Source organism: Stylophora pistillata, chromosome 6, assembly GCF_964205215.1.
Source record: "Stylophora pistillata chromosome 6, jaStyPist1.2, whole genome shotgun sequence".
NCBI classification, from domain to species: domain Eukaryota; kingdom Metazoa; phylum Cnidaria; class Anthozoa; order Scleractinia; family Pocilloporidae; genus Stylophora; species Stylophora pistillata.
In genome coordinates, this window is record NC_142524.1 from 28,666,918 (window position 1) to 28,684,890 (window position 17,973).

Genomic DNA, 17,973 nt, shown 5'->3' on the forward strand with positions numbered 1-17,973 from the left:
TAACCACAGGCCTTCCTAACGTTTAGTTTCTCAAGGGCTAACTTAACTGAATTTCTACTGAGTGGTTGAAAGTAGAAGTTCTTGAGGTTGCTCTTATTTGCATTTCAGATGTTAGTTAACAAATGGTAAACACCACAGCATACACTATTGAGTTATGGATGCACGCGGGAGGTTGCTAAGCACGAAAGAAGCGTAAGAGTCGCTCGAGGCGATAGCCGAGAGCGACTCTAGCTTCTTGAGTGCTTAGCAAACCTCCCAAGTGCATCCATAACTCAATAGTGTACGCTGTGGTGTTTACCATTTGTTTTATAACATAACATTGATACATTGTAGCCAAAGAGTTCCCTTTTATTTAACAAATCTTACGTGACCAGAAAAAACAAGCGCGCGCGGAAAAATAGTCTTTGCATTTGCTCACGTCAGCAGCGTACACCCATGGGCAAATGGGGGACGCTAAATTGACCAATCAGAGCGCGCGCTTTACTTTGGTTATGTTATAATGAGGCTTGTATGACTCGACAAACCATCCTCAGCTAAGCAATTGACACCTGCTCCACCTATATCATTGGCTATCATAGAAAAGTAGTTTGCCAGAACATTTGCTACTTTTTCTTGGCCCTTCTCAATTCTCCCGTTTGCTTTAATGTGGATCTCGCTTATAGGCTGCTTCTTATCGCTAAGAAATGGCCTGAAGGTTTTATAGAACTCTCTTGGCTTAGCTCTAAGGTCACCTGCCTTTTGTTTCCAATATTCTTTGATAGCTTTTCGTCTGTAGCTGGTAGCTTTATTTCTCCATATTCTCTTGAGCTCCCAGTTTTCCTCTGTTCTGCTTTGAGCATATTTCTTGGCAAATTTCCTTTTCATTTGATTGCCCTTTTCCATTCAGGTGTCATGTATGGCACATCGACTTTACGAAACCTCATTCTCTTAGTAGACATGTGCTTCTCTGCTATGGTGTTGAAAAGGGACTCCCAAAAAAGATACTTCTCATCAAGAGTATCAAAGGTATCTATTACGTTCCAGGGAGCACAAGATAAATCTTTATTTAGTTTTTCAACATCCAGTGTTTTAGTCATTACTCCTAAATGTGACTACTTTTCTTTCATTCTGAGACACCCTATGCTTCATAATCCCATACACTAGATGGTGGTCACTCATTCCTGGATTTAGTACTCCACTTGTTTTAAAAAGCTCTGGCTTGTTAGTAAGGATCACATCCAGAAGAGTTTCAGATGTAGGCGTAATTCTGGTTGGATCCTTAATTAGACACTCCAGACCATAAACCTCCTCTAGACTGAGCAAAATTTTCTCTTCTGTGCGTTCTGGTCTTTATCTGTCAAGGTTGAGGTCTCCCGTAAGTATGAGTGTGTTACATTCCATCGTAGCCCACATGCATAGTGAATTAAATTCCTCTTCCAGTTTACGGTAGCAATTAGTGCCAGTTACTTTTGGGGTTCGATAAATACCAACAAACAACACATCATTGTTGCTTATTGTTGCATTTATTGTTGCACGCCTGAAACTCCATCTCCGTCAAGAAAATAAGCTAATAACCAACTTGTAAATGCCAAGAAGACGTGTACGGATCACCTTATCGACTTTTAAGCTTAAAAAGAGAAAATCTGGTCTGCGTGCGGACTGGGTGTGGCAGCAAAGTTGATCATGGACTCGAGATTTTCTCAAATAGAATTTCTTAAACCTCAGTTAGACTGATATGAACATGATTATAATTTAATTTAATTTAGTTTAGTCCATTTTCACTGCATTAAGTTTTTTGCAGTGGGGAAGGACAAGAAAGGAACATAGGAACCATTCGTGCTAGTCCATCCTCTCACCCGTCCCACCCCAGGGGAGGACATCCACCATACAGTAATCTCGTGTGTGAGAAATTAACGTTTCCTACCCCTAACCCTGCAGGAGACGGGACTTCCATTTATTCGTCCCTATCCGAGAAGACTAGAATATCTAACCATTTCTTGATATTATAGAAAGGTAGAAAATTCTTCTCAATTATTATAAGACCCTGAGTGTTGGTCCGGCCGGGACTCGAACCCTCGACCTCCCGCACAACAGTCCAGCGCTCTATCCATTGAGCTAACCAGGAGGAGGTTATTATTAACGCACCAGGTAGTTGGTTCGACAGTAAGTCGTTCATGTCAACAGATAAACCTAACCTCATTGGAGCTGAAAATCTGAGCAGTACCTTAACTGGAGATATGCGGCAAGGATACGTTTACCCCTCGAAGGATAAACACAAACTAATTTACTATGCACTGCCTGCTTGATTTAGAACAGTTAGGAGATTTAATTGTAGCGCTTTGCCTTTCATTGTAATTTCTCACTTTTATTAGTCTTTGCATAGCAGTGACACCTTTCCTAAGCACCCTCGAGACCTCATTCGGAGTGTGTCTGTCTTAGAAAGGTTCTTAAAGATCACGAGATTTCTGATCGCAATCTTAAGGTAATTTCAAACACTCTAAAATCCCTCTCCACTTTGGTAGCATGATAACAAAACTCCATGTTTTGAACCAGTCTATCCAAAGTTTTAATTTGCCGGTAACCTTTTGCCTTATCTATCCAACGTGGATTGAAAATGTTTTCTTTGTCCAACGCCCGTGACAAGACGAAAAATATCTCTCTATATTTCGCTAGAGCTAAAAATTTACCATCTTTCTTATTCTATTTACTACCCGTTGTCATTTTCCATTTTATCTTTGCATAACAGTGAAACAAAAGGCACCCTTGGGAACGCCAGGAGAGTGTGTCCGTCTTAGAAACGTTCGCAAGCATCACGTAATTTTTGTTTGCGATTTTAATAAACTTTCAAACAGACTAAATTCCTCCTTGCTACAGTAACAGGGCAACAAAGTTCCATGTTTTGAACTTGTCTATCTATAGCTTTAATTTGCTATCAAACCTTAATACTTTAGGCAATCTGCCCTTAAAAAAAAGTAATCACAATGATTCCTGCACTCCTCCCGTTGGGACGTGAGCCAGATTTTTATTTCATGTCCGCTAAGTTAACTGTAAATGTGTCCAGTTATCAGGCGGCGCATGTGTACATCAGAGCGTTCTCTTGCGTTTAGACTTATTCGATCCAAACATTTTCCCAAGAGTCAAACGAATTTGTCTTCCACGGATACTGGCTCATTGAAGGATCCAGGATTAGTTCCAATATTCCTTCTAATTCAGTTGCATTCTTTGCTTTGGCGTTCTTTGAACCTGAGGTGTGTAATGGCTGGGATTGCATCGATTCGATGATTCACGAGGAATTTGCATATTACTTTGGCAAATTGGCATTTCGTGTGGGAATTGTTTATTTTTCACTGCAGGTTTAGGATATGTACTAGTATTGGATGTGCTAAAAGAATACAATAAATATTCTTTAGTAGAATATTATGACCCTATCTATGATATCTGAAGCCTCTATTTTAAAACGAGGTCAGGTGCAAAGCTTACTGTTTACTCACCCTTGTTTTGAAAGGGAGGATGTTTGGAGTTTTAGAAATGGGCAAAGTAAGTCGTGTGCAATGATGTTAATCACTTCGATCTTCTAGTTCCAGTTGCTTTTTGCACTGACGTTTAGGTCTTAATTGTACTGACGTTTAGGTCTTATTCACTTTAAGCTTGATCCAGGAACATTGAATTTGTTCCATGGACAGTTTGACACTTGTAGATTAGTGGAGCACAGTAAATTATTTGAAGTATCTCTTTTCTGTTCCTAGAGCGTATGGATGCTCAAACATTTAAAAAGTTTCCTTCAATTCCCGCTCTGGCACTCTCGCTTGATACATTGTTGTTATTTTCCGTACTCTGGACCATTTAATTTGCGTGGGTCGAATAGCTTAACGTAGTCAGCCACTTGGACTGAGCTCAAATATCTGGTGATCAATTTCGCTTCACGTGATAATTATTTCTGCTCTTTTTAGGGGAAATCTTTGGAAAAAAAATAGAGATACTCCTTTTATGGTTATGGGGGACGTCTCAGTATATTTAGTCTCCTTTCACGATCCCCTTTTTTCAAAGAATTGTAACAACCCCCTCCTCCCATGCCCAAAAACAACCGATCCAGTCTGTACGAGAGTAATTTTAAGTCCATGATCTAACAACTTCAGTCAGATTTTAAGTTTAACATCCATTTCCTAGCTGTTTATTTTTCAAATTTCTTCTAATTTCAAAATTGGTTATATTCTTATTGACTTTACTTTTATAGTATCTAGTGTGATTAAATTGTACTCTCTGCTTGACTGATAATTTCTCTGACCCATTCTGTCATCACCTCCATGTCAGCGTACACCCCATACTTGTGGGGGTCACCGCATTTATGTCCCCAGGAAACTACCCCAGTCAGATACCAGAGCCCTTCTTCTTCACAGGCCAGCGGTCCACCACTGTCATACTGGCATGCGTCAACTCCGCCTTTCTCGAATCCAGCACACAGTGCTCTGTTGTGTATGGCTCCGTTGTAGGATTCCTCTGAGTTGCATTTGTCCGGATGTACAAGTTTTACCCTCCCCTCCCTCAGAACGTCTGGCTTCGGTCCTCTCCACTGGGTGTGACCCCAGCCACTGACATAACACTCCTTGCCTGCGGGGAACTTGAAGCCTGGAGGAAGGAGGCAGATCGGGGACACAAAGTTGTCTAAAATGGCGGGAGTTTTAAGATGCAAGACAGCTGCAAAACATGATAGAAAAATGCACAGTATGAATTTCGTTCTACGGTATCGGTTGCTTGGTAGTTATTTCTACTATTCAGATAGGTGTCTCCAGGATAATATCCCTTAAAAAACCCATCCATATTCTATTAAGTAGCTTTTCACAAGTGCGGAATTTCAAAAAGGAATCTGTGCCATTTTCTGTCTTACCTGGTAAGCATTGGCCACTGTATACGTGATCGTTCAAAAATTATGAATGATGAGTTCTTTTTTAAAGAAAAGTTCAGAATTTAGAACTACGTTAACAAGAAGACGCTTACTTTTGATCATGCAGTCTGATCGTCCGTGTGAGCGTAATCCTGAAAAGGGTTAGGATACTTGTACGAAACGACTCAGAGACTCCTGCTTAAAGGATCCCTTCCAACCACAACACCCTGCGCGCCCAAACAGAAAAAATAATTAAGAAATAACTAGTCAAATAGAAAGAACAATAAATTTGGAACGCGATTGAGGAAATTCAAGACCTCAGTGAGGCAAATGTACTCGGATGAACGAGGATTTCTTTCCACTTCACGACTTGTCCAATACCGGATGGCAGAGAAAATGGCGGATTTCACATATCGCGCGCGCAATGTATTGTGGTTGGAAGGGATCCTTTAAAGGGCACGAAAACTTGTCTAAAAAATGCTAATGCCTCGCGGAGATTGGAAACTAGGAAACCTTTGGAAGACGTTGCAACACTCACCAACATCGTAATCTGGTGGGATTGATTTTAATTCATTATCACTGACTTCGTTGGCAGAAGTTTTATACTGCGGGTGAAGGTAAATGGCTTTTACTTTTCTAGCTTGCTCAAACCAGTCTTCGGTTTTTAGATGATGTTCTCCCAAAGTTACTGTCCAGTCCTTGGGATCCTTAGACAATCCAGTACCTGTAACGAGGAAGTGTAAAATACGAGCTTGCTAATATATCAAGGATACTTTTGCTTTCAGTTGTTTTGAATCATGTACGAGATCTGCCCGTAAGGAATGGACAAGTGAAACTACATTAATCTAGGAAAATAAACTCCATTCTAAGGAACTTACTAAGAGAACTAAATTTAAAATTTCCTCCCGTATTAGACCTAATATAGTTCGAGATACTAAAACCCTTAATTCTCGATGAGTGAGATGAAGAATTGTTTTTGCTGGAAAAGTCGCTCGGGAGTATCTTGTACTTGATTTCTACCCAAATGTTCCCCGATCAGTGCAAACTGGGATGAGCGGTGTTTTGTGATTTTATTGCCTCTTTTTTTCACGTAGTCTGTTGGCTTCGTACAAATTTATCAGCAAGATAGCTTTTCGTGTCCTTGTGCATGGCGCCTAGGATGTTGAATGACCTCGCGTATGCGTTTTTTATAAAGTGGCCCACTGAATACAGGTTCATTTCACAGTAACAGGTCCACTGTATAATAATACTCTTAAACTAACCCACAAAACAATGTGAAGCGGAGACAACCCAGTCTGGTGAAACAAGCGAACCTCCGCACATCTGTGTGTTGTTCTGCAATAGAGCCACTTGCCAGGGCCACGCCCCAGGTGAACTGATCTGGCCTCCAACGATCCGCTTAGCCTCAATGTCGTTCGAGATATACCTGGCACCGCACTCGGGATCTAGGAACACATTGACCGAAAATTAATTCATAATACTTGTTGAGCACATATTATTAAAATTTTGTGTAATTTAGTTATGACCTAGACTTGAAAATATCAGAAAAATGAAATGACTGGGCTATCTAGCCTGTTTGTCTTTCTGTTAATTCATTTCCCCACCCTAGATTTTGTCGTTATTTTATTTATCTATTAATTTTTTTTTTTTGGGTTTTTCGGGCGGGCAGAGGCAGGCAAGGGGGAGGAAAGCGCGACGCGAGGAGTGCGTTTTTTACGCGTTCCTACCCCTCGCACGTGACTAACCTTTCACGCTCACCTTGTGATTGCCTCCGACTCATTCAAAACGCGAAAAATTAATATCAGTTCAGTGAGCTATCTATCGACGATCTCACGACCAAAGGTGAGTTCTCCAATCGTTTGATATAGAAAGCAATGAACATGTAATTCAGTATATTTAGCTGGCTGATGCAGCTTTCAGCTGGTGCGTATTTTGATGTCTCAGTAAATTGAGATGCACAAATAAAAATACTGAATTTTTCAAGGTTTGAACGTCGCACTTTGTAAAAGGTATAAAGCATTTGTAGTACAAACCTAACACCTGTTCCTGGGCGGAAAGAGTTACAACAGTTGCCAAGAGGACTATGCCGACAGTATTACACATGCTCGCCGACGTTCTGATGTCAAACCTGGGCGAGAGAACAGATCGACATAGTTAACGAATGTCACTTTTTTAAGAACACGGCTAAAGCCAGGCCCACGGTCAGCGGAAACAAGTGACAGAATAGGCGGGCAAAAAATGGTGTGAAATAAAAGCTGCTGCCGTTTCCCGACAACCGCTGGGCATTGTTTTGCTCCACTTTTGGCTCGTTTACAGAGGGAGTGAGACCTGGAGCTTGGAACTGATGAACAACACAATACAGTAGTATGGCAGCTGGGCTTATAATCACGCTCTCATAGATGAGATGGCAGAAAATAAGGAAACATCTATTTATCGGACAAGACATGTACAGACAGAAGAAAACATAAGAGTTGTTTGTTCAACTGCGGCATTACTTTTAAAACAAAACAGTTCTTCTGCTTTGTTTTAAAAAAACTTCTAACAATGAGTTGGAATTAATTAATAAACTATTACCGCTTATCTGTGTGAGTGATATTCTAAGCCGGCCATTTCAGTATGTTGTCTTTGATCATTTTTAATTCACTTTTTCGATCCTTACAAAATAAGTTTCAGTGAAAAATGGTCAAGAGTGACCAACTCAAGCCAGGAAGATCGCAAAATTTTCGTTCAAGGAAGACCCGCTTCGATTCAAGCGTCTATGTTCACCGAATGAACTTCGCTTTTTTGTGGTTCACATGACAGTTTTGCATATTTGACAGGCGTAAGGAAATTGGACTAAGTATTCAATATTTCTGCGTCTTCTTCTGATGTTTAGACCATGCTTCCTAGAATAAATAAATTAACAAATGCAATCTTTGCTTTACTAAATAGGTGAGATATCATTTTCTAAAGTTCCAAGTTTGCTATTATTTTCGAAATATTCACCCTGTAACTCGCCGTTTCATTACACCATCAAACACGTTGTTTAGGATTTTGAATTGATGCAAAATAATTTTTGCAAAGGAAAAAATAATAATAGAAGTAAAACTTTTGCATCATTGGTTTCTTTCATGTAACTCAGTAAAAGTGTCTTTCTTAGTATCGCTGATTTACTGACTCTTCGATGAAGTAAGAGCGTCGGCTTTGAAAGATGATCCTGAAAAACGTCGTATAATCCAGAAAGCTTTATTTTTGATTTTAACTTTCAGTACTGATGAACTTATTGCCGTTTCTTTGAACCAAAGCTAGAAGGACTGAAAAGGTTATGCAGAACGCTTACGACAGATGGTAAAAGCGTGACAAAAGTTGAACTCCTTGTCGTCTGCTTTCAACCGTTTTCTTACTTGAAAATGAAAACATCCGCACTTACCGTGAACGAGATATTTTTTTTGTAATTTTTCTACGGAGTTGATCAACGGCAGATTATAGGAAGAGGGTTATAATAATTGTTCATTTTTTTATCCTACTTGCTGTTGTTGTCGGGATAAAACTCTTCAATGCTCACCAAACGGCTGAGTGCTAAAACGAAAATATAATCTAATGTGAAGCCATGTCAAAATTCCTCACCTCGAACGATCACAAAAGGGCTTTCAGGTCTGCTGGTGTGATCAACTCTAAAATAAGCTTAGGGTTTTTAGGATCAATTCCTTTTACAGGTAAATCTTTTGGTAACAAACATAAATCCGTATTCGTCACGTCGCGTGGCATAAGCTACCACACGCGCGAAACAACTTTTCATACGAGAACCAAAACAATAACAGCAGGTGAAAAAGAGCTTTTGATGAAGGCTCTCTTGATTGGTTAAGTAGACATAATCAATTATTGGAAATATTCGCTTTTAGAGGAGCTGTATCATGGGAAAAAGTCGAGGGACTCGGAACTTTGCGGCCCCAAGTATTTCAATCAATACTTGGTATGTGATTGCGTTAGTAACATTCTTCCTTTTCATTTCTGTACGTTTGGGGAAACTTTTTTCAATCTTTCCTCAGATGATTTTTTGTTTGTTGATTATCTTTGCGACGCCCATTTGTCTGAAGGATCCGTTCTGTTATTAGCATGATCAAAAGATTGTTTTTAATGCCATCTGGCCTATTTCGCTCTCAATGAAACCGATAGACTTGTCTTGACTTTGGTTTTCCTTGTACACAAAGCGTGAATTGATCGTTGATAAGTTTCTACACTTTTCATCTTAGTTTTAGCATTTTTTGACTGATTAATCTTTGATTTTTTACCCGCAACATTACCTTAAAGTTCTCAAGTTTCTCCGCACAGCGCAATACACATGGTCCTTTTCGAGTTCACTGTAATTAATTTCACGTCAAAAATTAACCCACCATTCATGTCGCTGATGAGTGCACAACCTAGGAAATGAAGACAGTTTTTTGCATTAATGAAAGTAAACAATTACGAATGTTGTGCATTAGAACAGTTAAAACAGAAAAAAACGGCCCAATCTCCTTTTTTATTCAAAAGTTCAAAAGAAGACTCGCTGGTACAATATCTACCTTCTGTACAAAATTGCGAAAACAAATGCATTTCGAACATTTGCTCTTTAATCGTCCCTTATAGAACAGACATAAGGCTTGACGAATAAACTTCTGGCTAAAATAGAATTTCTTAATTTCTTATGACATAACCCCCAGACACCCAGACGAAATTCTTAACACTTTACTAATAGCTTGTTTTAGGCTCTCAGTTAGTTCCGGATGGCGGGTTTTTTCGGGGGAGGGGGGCCATTAAAACTAGATTAAACGAGCAGGCCCGCTTGCAGTCAGTTAGTCAGTCAGTCAATCAGTCAACAATCAGTCAGTCAGACAATTCTTACTCAACCTTTCTTAGCTCAGGTATCAAACCAACATCAAGTGTAATGTTTAAAAAACACACCATTTTATTCTAAACTTGAATGGTAGTCATTCCTGACCATACCTTAGAACTCATTTTACTATCATGACAAAGTTATCACGTCAATATCTATGCTACAAAAAAGTTCATACACTTGATAAGTTGGCAGCAAAAGTTTTTATCGAACATCTGCAAAGCAGGGAGGACTGGACTCTTGGCGCTTAAAACGTGTTATTGCTTTCGAAAAATGGCGCCATATACTACCCATTTAGGAAGTTACCGCCTTTACTTTTCCCGACGTCAGGCTCGAAGAAGGCATAAAAACATATCCTTTGCAATAACAACTCGAAGCGCAACCCTTTTCTACCCCCGAAGTGAAGGCTATGCATCCGCCATTTCATGTGAAAGAACTTGTGCACAACCTTTCGCAGTGGTATTTACATGATGTTTTCCTAGCTGGAGCACTGTGGTAACCCGTCGTAATTTGGGGAGTTTTTCTATACCTGGCCTCGCACGGCGGTGGTCCGGTTGTGTAAAGGTGCTGGATCTCCGATTCTCCGTCATATATCTCGACATATCTGCTTTTCCATAAGAATACAAGACAGAAACGAACTCGCTATTTAGGGGACACATTGGGGCTGTCTTAGCGAATAACATGCATGTAAAATTGTTCAGTTCTGATTTGCTGGGCAAACAACTGAGGAGATCCCTGTATGTGAAATGAGTTATTGAGTGCGTCCACGAAACTGAGTTATTTTCAAAACTGGGGCTCCCATAGTCGATCTTTTGTCTTACCTAGAAGACAGTTTTCGAACCGTTATAATAATATAATAATTATAAAGACTTCATTTAAAGAGGGTTAACATTTCATACCCAAAGGCTCATAAACTTGTGGCCCTCGGGAAATAAAATCGCAAACTATGAACACAAAGATAACATAATAAAAGTCAAAAACCCAAATTCATGAGAGACGCGAATAGTTGAATTACGATAGCATTAAAAACTTCCGCAAAATATAGATACTTAACAATTATTCGCCGAAGGCGAGGTGAATATCGTCGAATAATCCCTGAGACGAAGTCGAGGGGGTTATTCGACAATATTCACCGAACCTGAGGCGATTAATTGTTTTAGTATAATTTCAGAGCTGAACAACAGAGAAATTTCTAAAATCATAACATTTTAGTAACATCTATTAACATTTTATTTTAACATTTTATATAAACCGCGTGGAGCGGTTTATATAGCGTTATATAAGGAACCGCTCGACCAATCAGATTGCTGGAAACTTTTTGCTCAGCTCTGAAATTACACTAAAAATAGATATAAAAGTTAAATCCTAATAAATTCGTTCTCAGATAAGGACGAAAAAACCGCACGCCCCGTCTCCCGCATCTTCTCTGTGCTGGTTAGCAGGGGACGTTAAAGAACCCACACATTTATCGCAAAGAGTTGTGGTCTGGCCTGTTTACTGAAATAAGGGGCATCTGTTAAATTGTTCTTCACAAAAAAATTGTAAACTTCTGCAAGCAGTCTGTTAAGTCCCCCGGAAAACATTGTTAAGCGCTTAGAGGCTTGCTAAGCGCTATATAAATTATAATTTATTATTATTATTATTATTATTATAGATATCATTATATTATTAAACTTTTTGAAATTTCGAAAAGCGGATATTAATGATGTTTTGTACTTTTTTGTATATGTGTTTTAATAATGGCAAAGACATTTGATATGTAATCTCTTGCTGTCTTTTGTAATATCGGCCTCGGAGTGCATAATATATTCCGGCAGCCTCTCTGCCCCGGCCACATTGTAACAGGTTATATAACATACACGCTCGACCGCTCAATAATATTTCCGGCGATCATGAAGACAGAGAAACTAAAAGAACTAGTTTACCACGGGATCTAGTGATCCTTTAGCAACCTTCCAACATTGTCTGTGTTTGGAAATCAGCAATCTTTATTTTTAGTAAAGGAAGATATATTATATCCAAGATACGTATGATGCACGAATATATGAACTTCATATATTCATTGTACCTATATCCAAGACTTAGGGTTACTTTTCATTTTCGCGGGTTTCCTTCGGAAAAATTTCGTGCGCACGCTACTTCTTTAATGAATGCAAACTACGATAAAAATATAATTTAGGCGAGTTTTCCTTTTTAGGGAGGAGTCAGTAGTCGGTAAGGCTACAGGGAGCAATTTCTAAGGTACGTCTTGACGAAAAGTCAGATATGATCTGATAGACAGCACGAGATTACATCAGCAGAAAACCTCGGATAAAATGTGTAATTGATTTCTACAAACGTGTCAGTTTTTTAAACATTTTTTTCTTTTTAATTCCTTGGGTCGGTTGGGGACCAACATATCGCCGGCTTATTTGTTTTTCGGTGAACCAGTAACTATCTCAAACTTAACAAATAGCAAGTCAAATATTTTGGTAGCCGTAAATCTTTGTTACATTTTAAACTTTGTAGACTAAAACCACAACATGCTAAATTAATGTCAAAGTTGACCGCTGAACAAAATTGCAGGCGCGATGTGAGCAACGATGGCGGTTTGTCCTTTTGATTTACATCAGCTTCCAGGGCATTAAATTATCTTTTTGTCAGGAACACACATCATGTAAGTCGATAAGCATCACGCAGTAAAAAAACCAATAATTTCGATCGATCAATCCCAGAGCTCTCATCGCGTTTATTAGGGACTTGAAGAAACCACGACGGCGACGCCAAGGAAGACTTCGATTAAAAAATGAATTTCTACTCTTAGTTAGAATTTCAAAAATGGCTGCAGGAGCTTACTGTCTCATACAGCGCCACAGCTCAACCTCAGCATGACTTATAAAGTAGCCGTTGAGTTCCAAATAGAAATTAAAATAATTTGCCGTCGCGGTTTCGGTTCGCAGACGACGCAAATTTTGGCGATTTCAAGTTGTTGTTTTGCAAAGGACGGCTAAGAAATGTACAAAGTTTCAAAATGCACGTGCTGAACTATTGTTCTGCCAATTAGATCTCTTGTTTTTCCACGTCCTCGTTCCCGTCGCCGTCGTGGTTTCTTAAGGTCCCTATTATTTCAGCAAGGCAACGAAGCAAATCGAATCTGGTACATTGTTGGCATAATGGCTACTTCTCTAACAAATGATATCGAGCCAAAAGTTGCAACTGAGGCACCACAGAGACGTATGTACTATCAAGTCTCCTCCTAGATTTCTTTTGTGAGGAAGCTCGACTACAAGCGCCATTGAATAGATGTTCATCATCAACTGCTGCGTTTACTCGAGCATAATCCAAATATGGCTGCGAAAAAAGTTTTCAAAATGGGCTCAACTTGTGCTATTCAAAGATTCTCTCCTCGTTCATGTTTAAACGACACTCTCTGGGAGATTTCTTGTAAAGTTCGAGTTATCTTAAGTTATTATTTTCACACGTTTGTTACTTCATGATATTTAGCATTTGTGCCAAGTTTGAGCCAAATGGGCGATTTGAGCTTTATCGCCCCTGCCCGGTTTTCTCGTGGACACGCTCTTAATAGTTAAACTGTGATGCAGAACAAAGGCAAATCTAATCAATTCCAAACTCAATTATCACGACAAATTTATTACACGAATCACTTGTTATGCCTAAATCAATACACTAGAATATTAAGCTGGCAGCGGAGAAGCCTTGCCGACATCTACGGGACAGCGAAGACTGGGGTCTACGCACTCACAGCGTCATCTCACTGCTGAAAAATTCCGCCACGCACCACCCGTCTAAGTAAGTGGCGCTTCCAATTGAGACGTCAGGTCCGAACGAGGGCAGTGATTTGTATCCCCAGCAATGGCAACTTGAACTGTAACCAGCTGTAACTTATGATGCGAAGGCTATGCAGCCTTTCCATTTGAACGAACTTATGCAAGATCGTCTGCATCGATATCTACATTGAGTTTTCCTGCCCGGGTCATTGGGATAACCCGTTGTTATTTGCACTGTTTCTGACCATGCGGCTCCCAAAGGTCTTCCGGTTGTGGCAAGGTCCTGGACTTCTGACTCCGAGTCACAGATTTTTGCAGATCTGCACTGCACTGAAATAAGAATTAAGAAAATGAATTTGTTAGCGACAAGAACATCGGGGATTTGGGTTTTCAGTAATAGTGCTAGCGTTGGGGTATATCTCTCGTAATGATGTGGCTTCGGTCACATTCTTTTTCCCTTCTTATCCCAAACACTCCTCCTGGCTCCTGCTCCCTGTTTACCACACTCTAAAATGTTCAAGATTTGCATTTTGGGAAATCTTACCAAGACTCGCGATGGACAACAAGAGTAAAGGAACAATAATCAATCCAATTTTAGCCATTCTTCAAGGTCCTGTAAACAAAAAAAAAAAGACAAAAAAGAAAAAAAAAGTTCACTAGTGGTCACTTAAAGCTTATCGCTCTTGAACTTGTTGTTTGCAACAAAACTTGAAACGGCTTCCTTTCGAGATATCACGAGTGCCTCCACTGGGCTCAAGAGTCGTGATTGATGTCTTTGAACCGTCATTGTGTCTTAAGCCATTTACGGCATGGTGGAAATTCCCACGAACTGAATGAGGAAGACGCACTACATTTTGTTGAGCTTTGAAAGGATCGGGCTTCTCTGCCAAACGAGTTAAAAACAACTATGCCTCTTGAGATTTTTATAGCAACATTTTAAGTAGGTTTTTTTTACGTGACTCCGTTAAAATGGCAGAGAATTCCGCATCGTATCTTGCCTAATGTAATTAAATTCCCCTAAAGACCTCTACGTTCCGCCGCACTGCCAAAGGCCGAATACGCTAAAAAGCTGGGAATCTCTCCTGGTAATTTTTTATGCACTCATATAGATATTTTCAAATAACCTCAAAATGGGCTCTTTAAAGACCAGCTCTTTGACAGATTGATGTTATTAAATTTGGTATTGTGTGTCTGATCCATAAATGTAGTGTCAAACGAAAGCTCAATGATTTCTCAGCAAGCAGTGTTACTTTTTTAGGCATAGAGGATTACCCTGGCAAAACCAGAGCCTCTTAAAAACAACTTTCGTGTGCATGCTATTCAAATATAAGAATAAAATAGTAAAAAGAACGCTCTTGTAAATCTTTCATGGCTGGGTTAAAACGATGAAGAACCTGACTTATATCTTTTAAGGAAAAACGCGTTATTGGACAATTGGATCGCATTTAGAGTTTGCATATTCAGGTGAGCGTGAAGCGAGCGTGAAGCGGGGGTGAAGAAGAAGAGCATGCGTTTGACACGTGCTTGACGCGAGTGTGAGACTCGCCCTTGCGCTAATAAGGGAGCTTTAGCAACGAAAGCGGCATGGCAACGGCACCGAGAACGGCAGAAAACAATGGGCTTAATGAGCAAAAAAAATCGACTTGCACGTGCGTTTAACATTTTGGTATATTTCTCTGCCGTTCTCGGCAAAAAAAACAACGTGAAATTACCAAATTTTAGGTTTTCTCGAGAACGTGAGCGCATGACGGTTAATTTTTCTTTATTTCTCCTTACTTTAACGCCGTTCGTAGTGACATAGTCCCTGAATAGTTCGCCAGCATTTTCTGAGTGAAACACATCGGAATAACCTCAAAAGAGTTACAAAATCGAAGAGTTAGAATTCGACACGAGTTTTCGTTGCCGTCGCCGTCGTCGTTTCTAAAGCTCCCTAAAGTCGCGTGAGACCACTTTAAATGATTGAATTTCCACGCCCTCATTTCTTTTAGACCTCTCGAATAGAATTCAATCTTGCTTTACTCACTTAGCAATGATCTTTTCGTTCCACCCTTTGACTCCTAAGAATGGAAAAGAATGATCAGTTTGACCTCACAAAATCAGTACTCAAATGACCCAATAAGTGCTGAAAACAACGAAAAAAATATCTACAAGAAGACTGCTACGATATCAGTGAACCAAATTCTCTGAACCATCACTATGAGCATTGGATGGGTAGTGGCAAAGAGAATATATGCGATGTTCTTTATTTTGGGGGCAGGATATTAAACGGTGAACTTGGGAAAGGAAAACTCATCCTGCAAAGTAACTGCGTAAACAACTTGCAAGTGAACAAAATTACGAGAGAATCGATATGAGGCGCGCTATTAAAAGCCTCTAAAGTCACGAACGCCTAGTGGAGAACTTACCTTTAGACAGGCCGGCTTAAGAATTGGAGATGCTTCCTCTTCGAAGTACTCAAGGTGAGTGACTTTCCTTTCCCTGTGCACGCTCTTAGTAGAGAATTCTCGAATTATTTTGGTGTTCATTAAATTCCTCCCTACCCTCGGAGATATTCAATTAGAGAGATGCAATGTTTTGTGACGCTATTCACCTTGATAACCAGATCAAAAGTCTTTGTTGAGCCTGGTTAATTAATCTTTAAAGGGTGATCTTTCAGTGGAGTTAAGTGATACGAAGTGGAATGTTCATGATGTTGAAACTTTGAATTGAAACACGGTCTATCGTTTTTTGGCATGGAAAAAAAGCTTGTTCAGCAATTAAACCAGAGCCAATATAGACTTTCTACGAGATCCACCCAAAATCTCTCTGATATTCGCGCTTTCCGATCACCTCATTCCACGATCCGTTCGTTCCAATTCGTTTCGTTCCACGATCCATTCGTTCCAATTCGTTTCGTTCCATCCGCTCCTCGAAGCAAGTCAATTTGTTTGACCCGGGAGTCAGATCGTCCCGGGTCAAAACAGTCTCGAGTTGTAAAATTGAAGGGCACGCAGAACGGAATGAACTTTGAATCTTTTTACATGGTCTAGAGATTTTTTTGACCTTAAAACAAAGCTTTTACAAAGTTATCTTTTTCGAGAACCACCTATCGACATGACACCTAGCTCTGTGTCAAAACTTCGATATGACCTTGATCTTTCGTTTGTTACCAGGCCATTTTTTTATACAACGTGAATGATTCTTCGGCGTTGCTATAACCATTACTTCTGGAGGTGTTTGTGGCGTACGGAACTCTTTAGGTGAATTCAAAGATTTTAAATCCAGCCAAGCATGACTGATGATTCATGGGTCACGAATGACCAACCTTAACGATCCTTCGTATTTAAAGTAATTAAATTATCAGTATCTCACTAACAGCAGCAATACACTTCATTTATTCTTTGCGCAAACTACAGTTACAACTGTCTCAGCATTGTGAGATAATGAGAAAGGGTAAACAGCCCGAGATATCCTTAATTAGTCAAACATGCCAGGTGGCCAAATAATTACATAATTTGCTTGTTCAGGCGTATCCAACACCGCACGTAAAGTTAGGAGATAAGTGAAGGATTTGGGCGTAATTAGAAATTTTGACAGGGCGTCTTTTCTTGCACGCAAACGCGTTAGGTCGATCATACACGCCGGCCAAAAATAGACGTCCACAAATCACTTTAGAGAAGTTGTGAATAATCCAAAACTATTGGTGAATAAGTAAATCCACATTCCGAGAACATGGCGAATTGTTTGTTTATTCTTTTTTTACAATCAATGGACGAGGTAAACAGGCAACAAGGACTTGTGCTCATGAACGAGCATGGTGACCTATTTTTGACTGCATATTCTTGCTGTACTCATTACTCTGTTTAAGTAAAAATGATAGAAAAAAATTGATCGAAAGGAAAAGAAGATAGCCATTAAAGCGTGCAAGAAGCCGGGGAAATTGAGGATGCAAGTTATGACGTTCAAAGCAACGAGTCGAGGAACGTTTTCAGTACCGAGACTTTATCCCTATCAGGTTTTTTTTCGAAGTGTTGCTTCGAAAGCCCTTGCTTCCAGATATTGCATATTCTTAAAAACTGGATCATTGGATAATACAATTCAAGACTTTTTATTGGCTTAATCATTATGGTACATGAGCCAATATACCATAATCTACAAATACGGTAAGCGTACGCGTCAGCTTAAAATTAAAAGTGAGCTAATTTGGTAATTTGGTAAGATTTGTTCAATATCTTAGGGGCGTTTTTAATAAAACAATTATCCCACTCGCGCTTGTCGGATATGAGATGATTATATCCAACTCGGCGCTACGTGCCTCATTGGCTATCTATCATCTTATATCCAACGCGCGCTCGTTAAATGCTAATTGTATTGTGAACCGATAAAACAACGCGCGTGACTGGGTAAGGTTGGCCTGCCATCACATCTCTTAAGCAAGCACAGTGACCTATCTTTTTACTGTAGTTCTCGAAACAGAGATTGGCAGGGAAAATTCAAATGGGTTTCAACAA

The 17,973-nt window shown here is 39.7% G+C and overlaps 2 protein-coding genes across 3 annotated transcripts; both read right to left on the reverse strand.

The window, feature by feature from the left end:
• Positions 1-4,120: 4,120 nt before the first annotated feature.
• LOC111329127 (transmembrane protease serine 2) lies at positions 4,121-8,647 on the reverse strand. The gene is made up of 5 exons (XM_022933739.2): positions 8,468-8,647; positions 6,895-6,989; positions 6,124-6,306; positions 5,400-5,585; positions 4,121-4,674 (listed from the first exon to the last, which is right to left on the reverse strand). The coding sequence occupies exons 2-5, from the start codon at positions 6,962-6,964 to the stop codon at positions 4,226-4,228; spliced, it is 888 nt and encodes a 295-aa protein (XP_022789474.1). The 5' UTR covers positions 6,965-6,989; positions 8,468-8,647; the 3' UTR covers positions 4,121-4,225.
• Positions 8,648-8,763: 116 nt separating this feature from the next.
• Positions 8,764-16,683, reverse strand: LOC148729272 (uncharacterized). Of its 2 annotated transcripts, none has more exons than XM_088724647.1 (3): positions 15,889-16,683; positions 15,507-15,540; positions 8,764-9,261 (listed from the first exon to the last, which is right to left on the reverse strand). In XM_088724647.1, the coding sequence occupies exons 1-3, from the start codon at positions 16,006-16,008 to the stop codon at positions 9,155-9,157; spliced, it is 261 nt and encodes an 86-aa protein (XP_088580773.1). In that variant the 5' UTR covers positions 16,009-16,683; the 3' UTR covers positions 8,764-9,154. The 2 variants fall into 2 exon arrangements, with proteins under 2 accessions (XP_088580773.1, XP_088580772.1); XM_088724646.1 differs by lacking the exon at positions 8,764-9,261 and adding an exon at positions 13,327-13,813 and having other exon boundaries at positions 15,889-16,462.
• Positions 16,684-17,973: the final 1,290 nt, after the last annotated feature.

Coding starts and splice junctions, on each gene's coding strand:
- LOC111329127 (XM_022933739.2), bottom strand. CDS start 6,964: ATGTGTAATACTGTCGGCATAGTCCTCTTGGCAACTGTTGTAACTCTT. Junction 5,586..6,123: donor CGCTTCACATTGTTTTGTGG/GTTAGTTTAAGA, acceptor TCCTCGTTACAG/GTACTGGATTGTCTAAGGAT. Junction 4,675..5,399: donor CCCACCAGATTACGATGTTG/GTGAGTGTTGCA, acceptor CATGTTTTGCAG/CTGTCTTGCATCTTAAAACT.
- LOC148729272 (XM_088724646.1), bottom strand. CDS start 16,008: ATGAACACCAAAATAATTCGAGAATTCTCTACTAAGAGCGTGCACAGG. Junction 15,541..15,888: donor TTAAGCCGGCCTGTCTAAAG/GTAAGTTCTCCA, acceptor TTCCATTCTTAG/GAGTCAAAGGGTGGAACGAA. Junction 13,814..15,506: donor AACGAAAAGATCATTGCTAA/GTGAGTAAAGCA, acceptor TTCTTATTTCAG/TGCAGTGCAGATCTGCAAAA.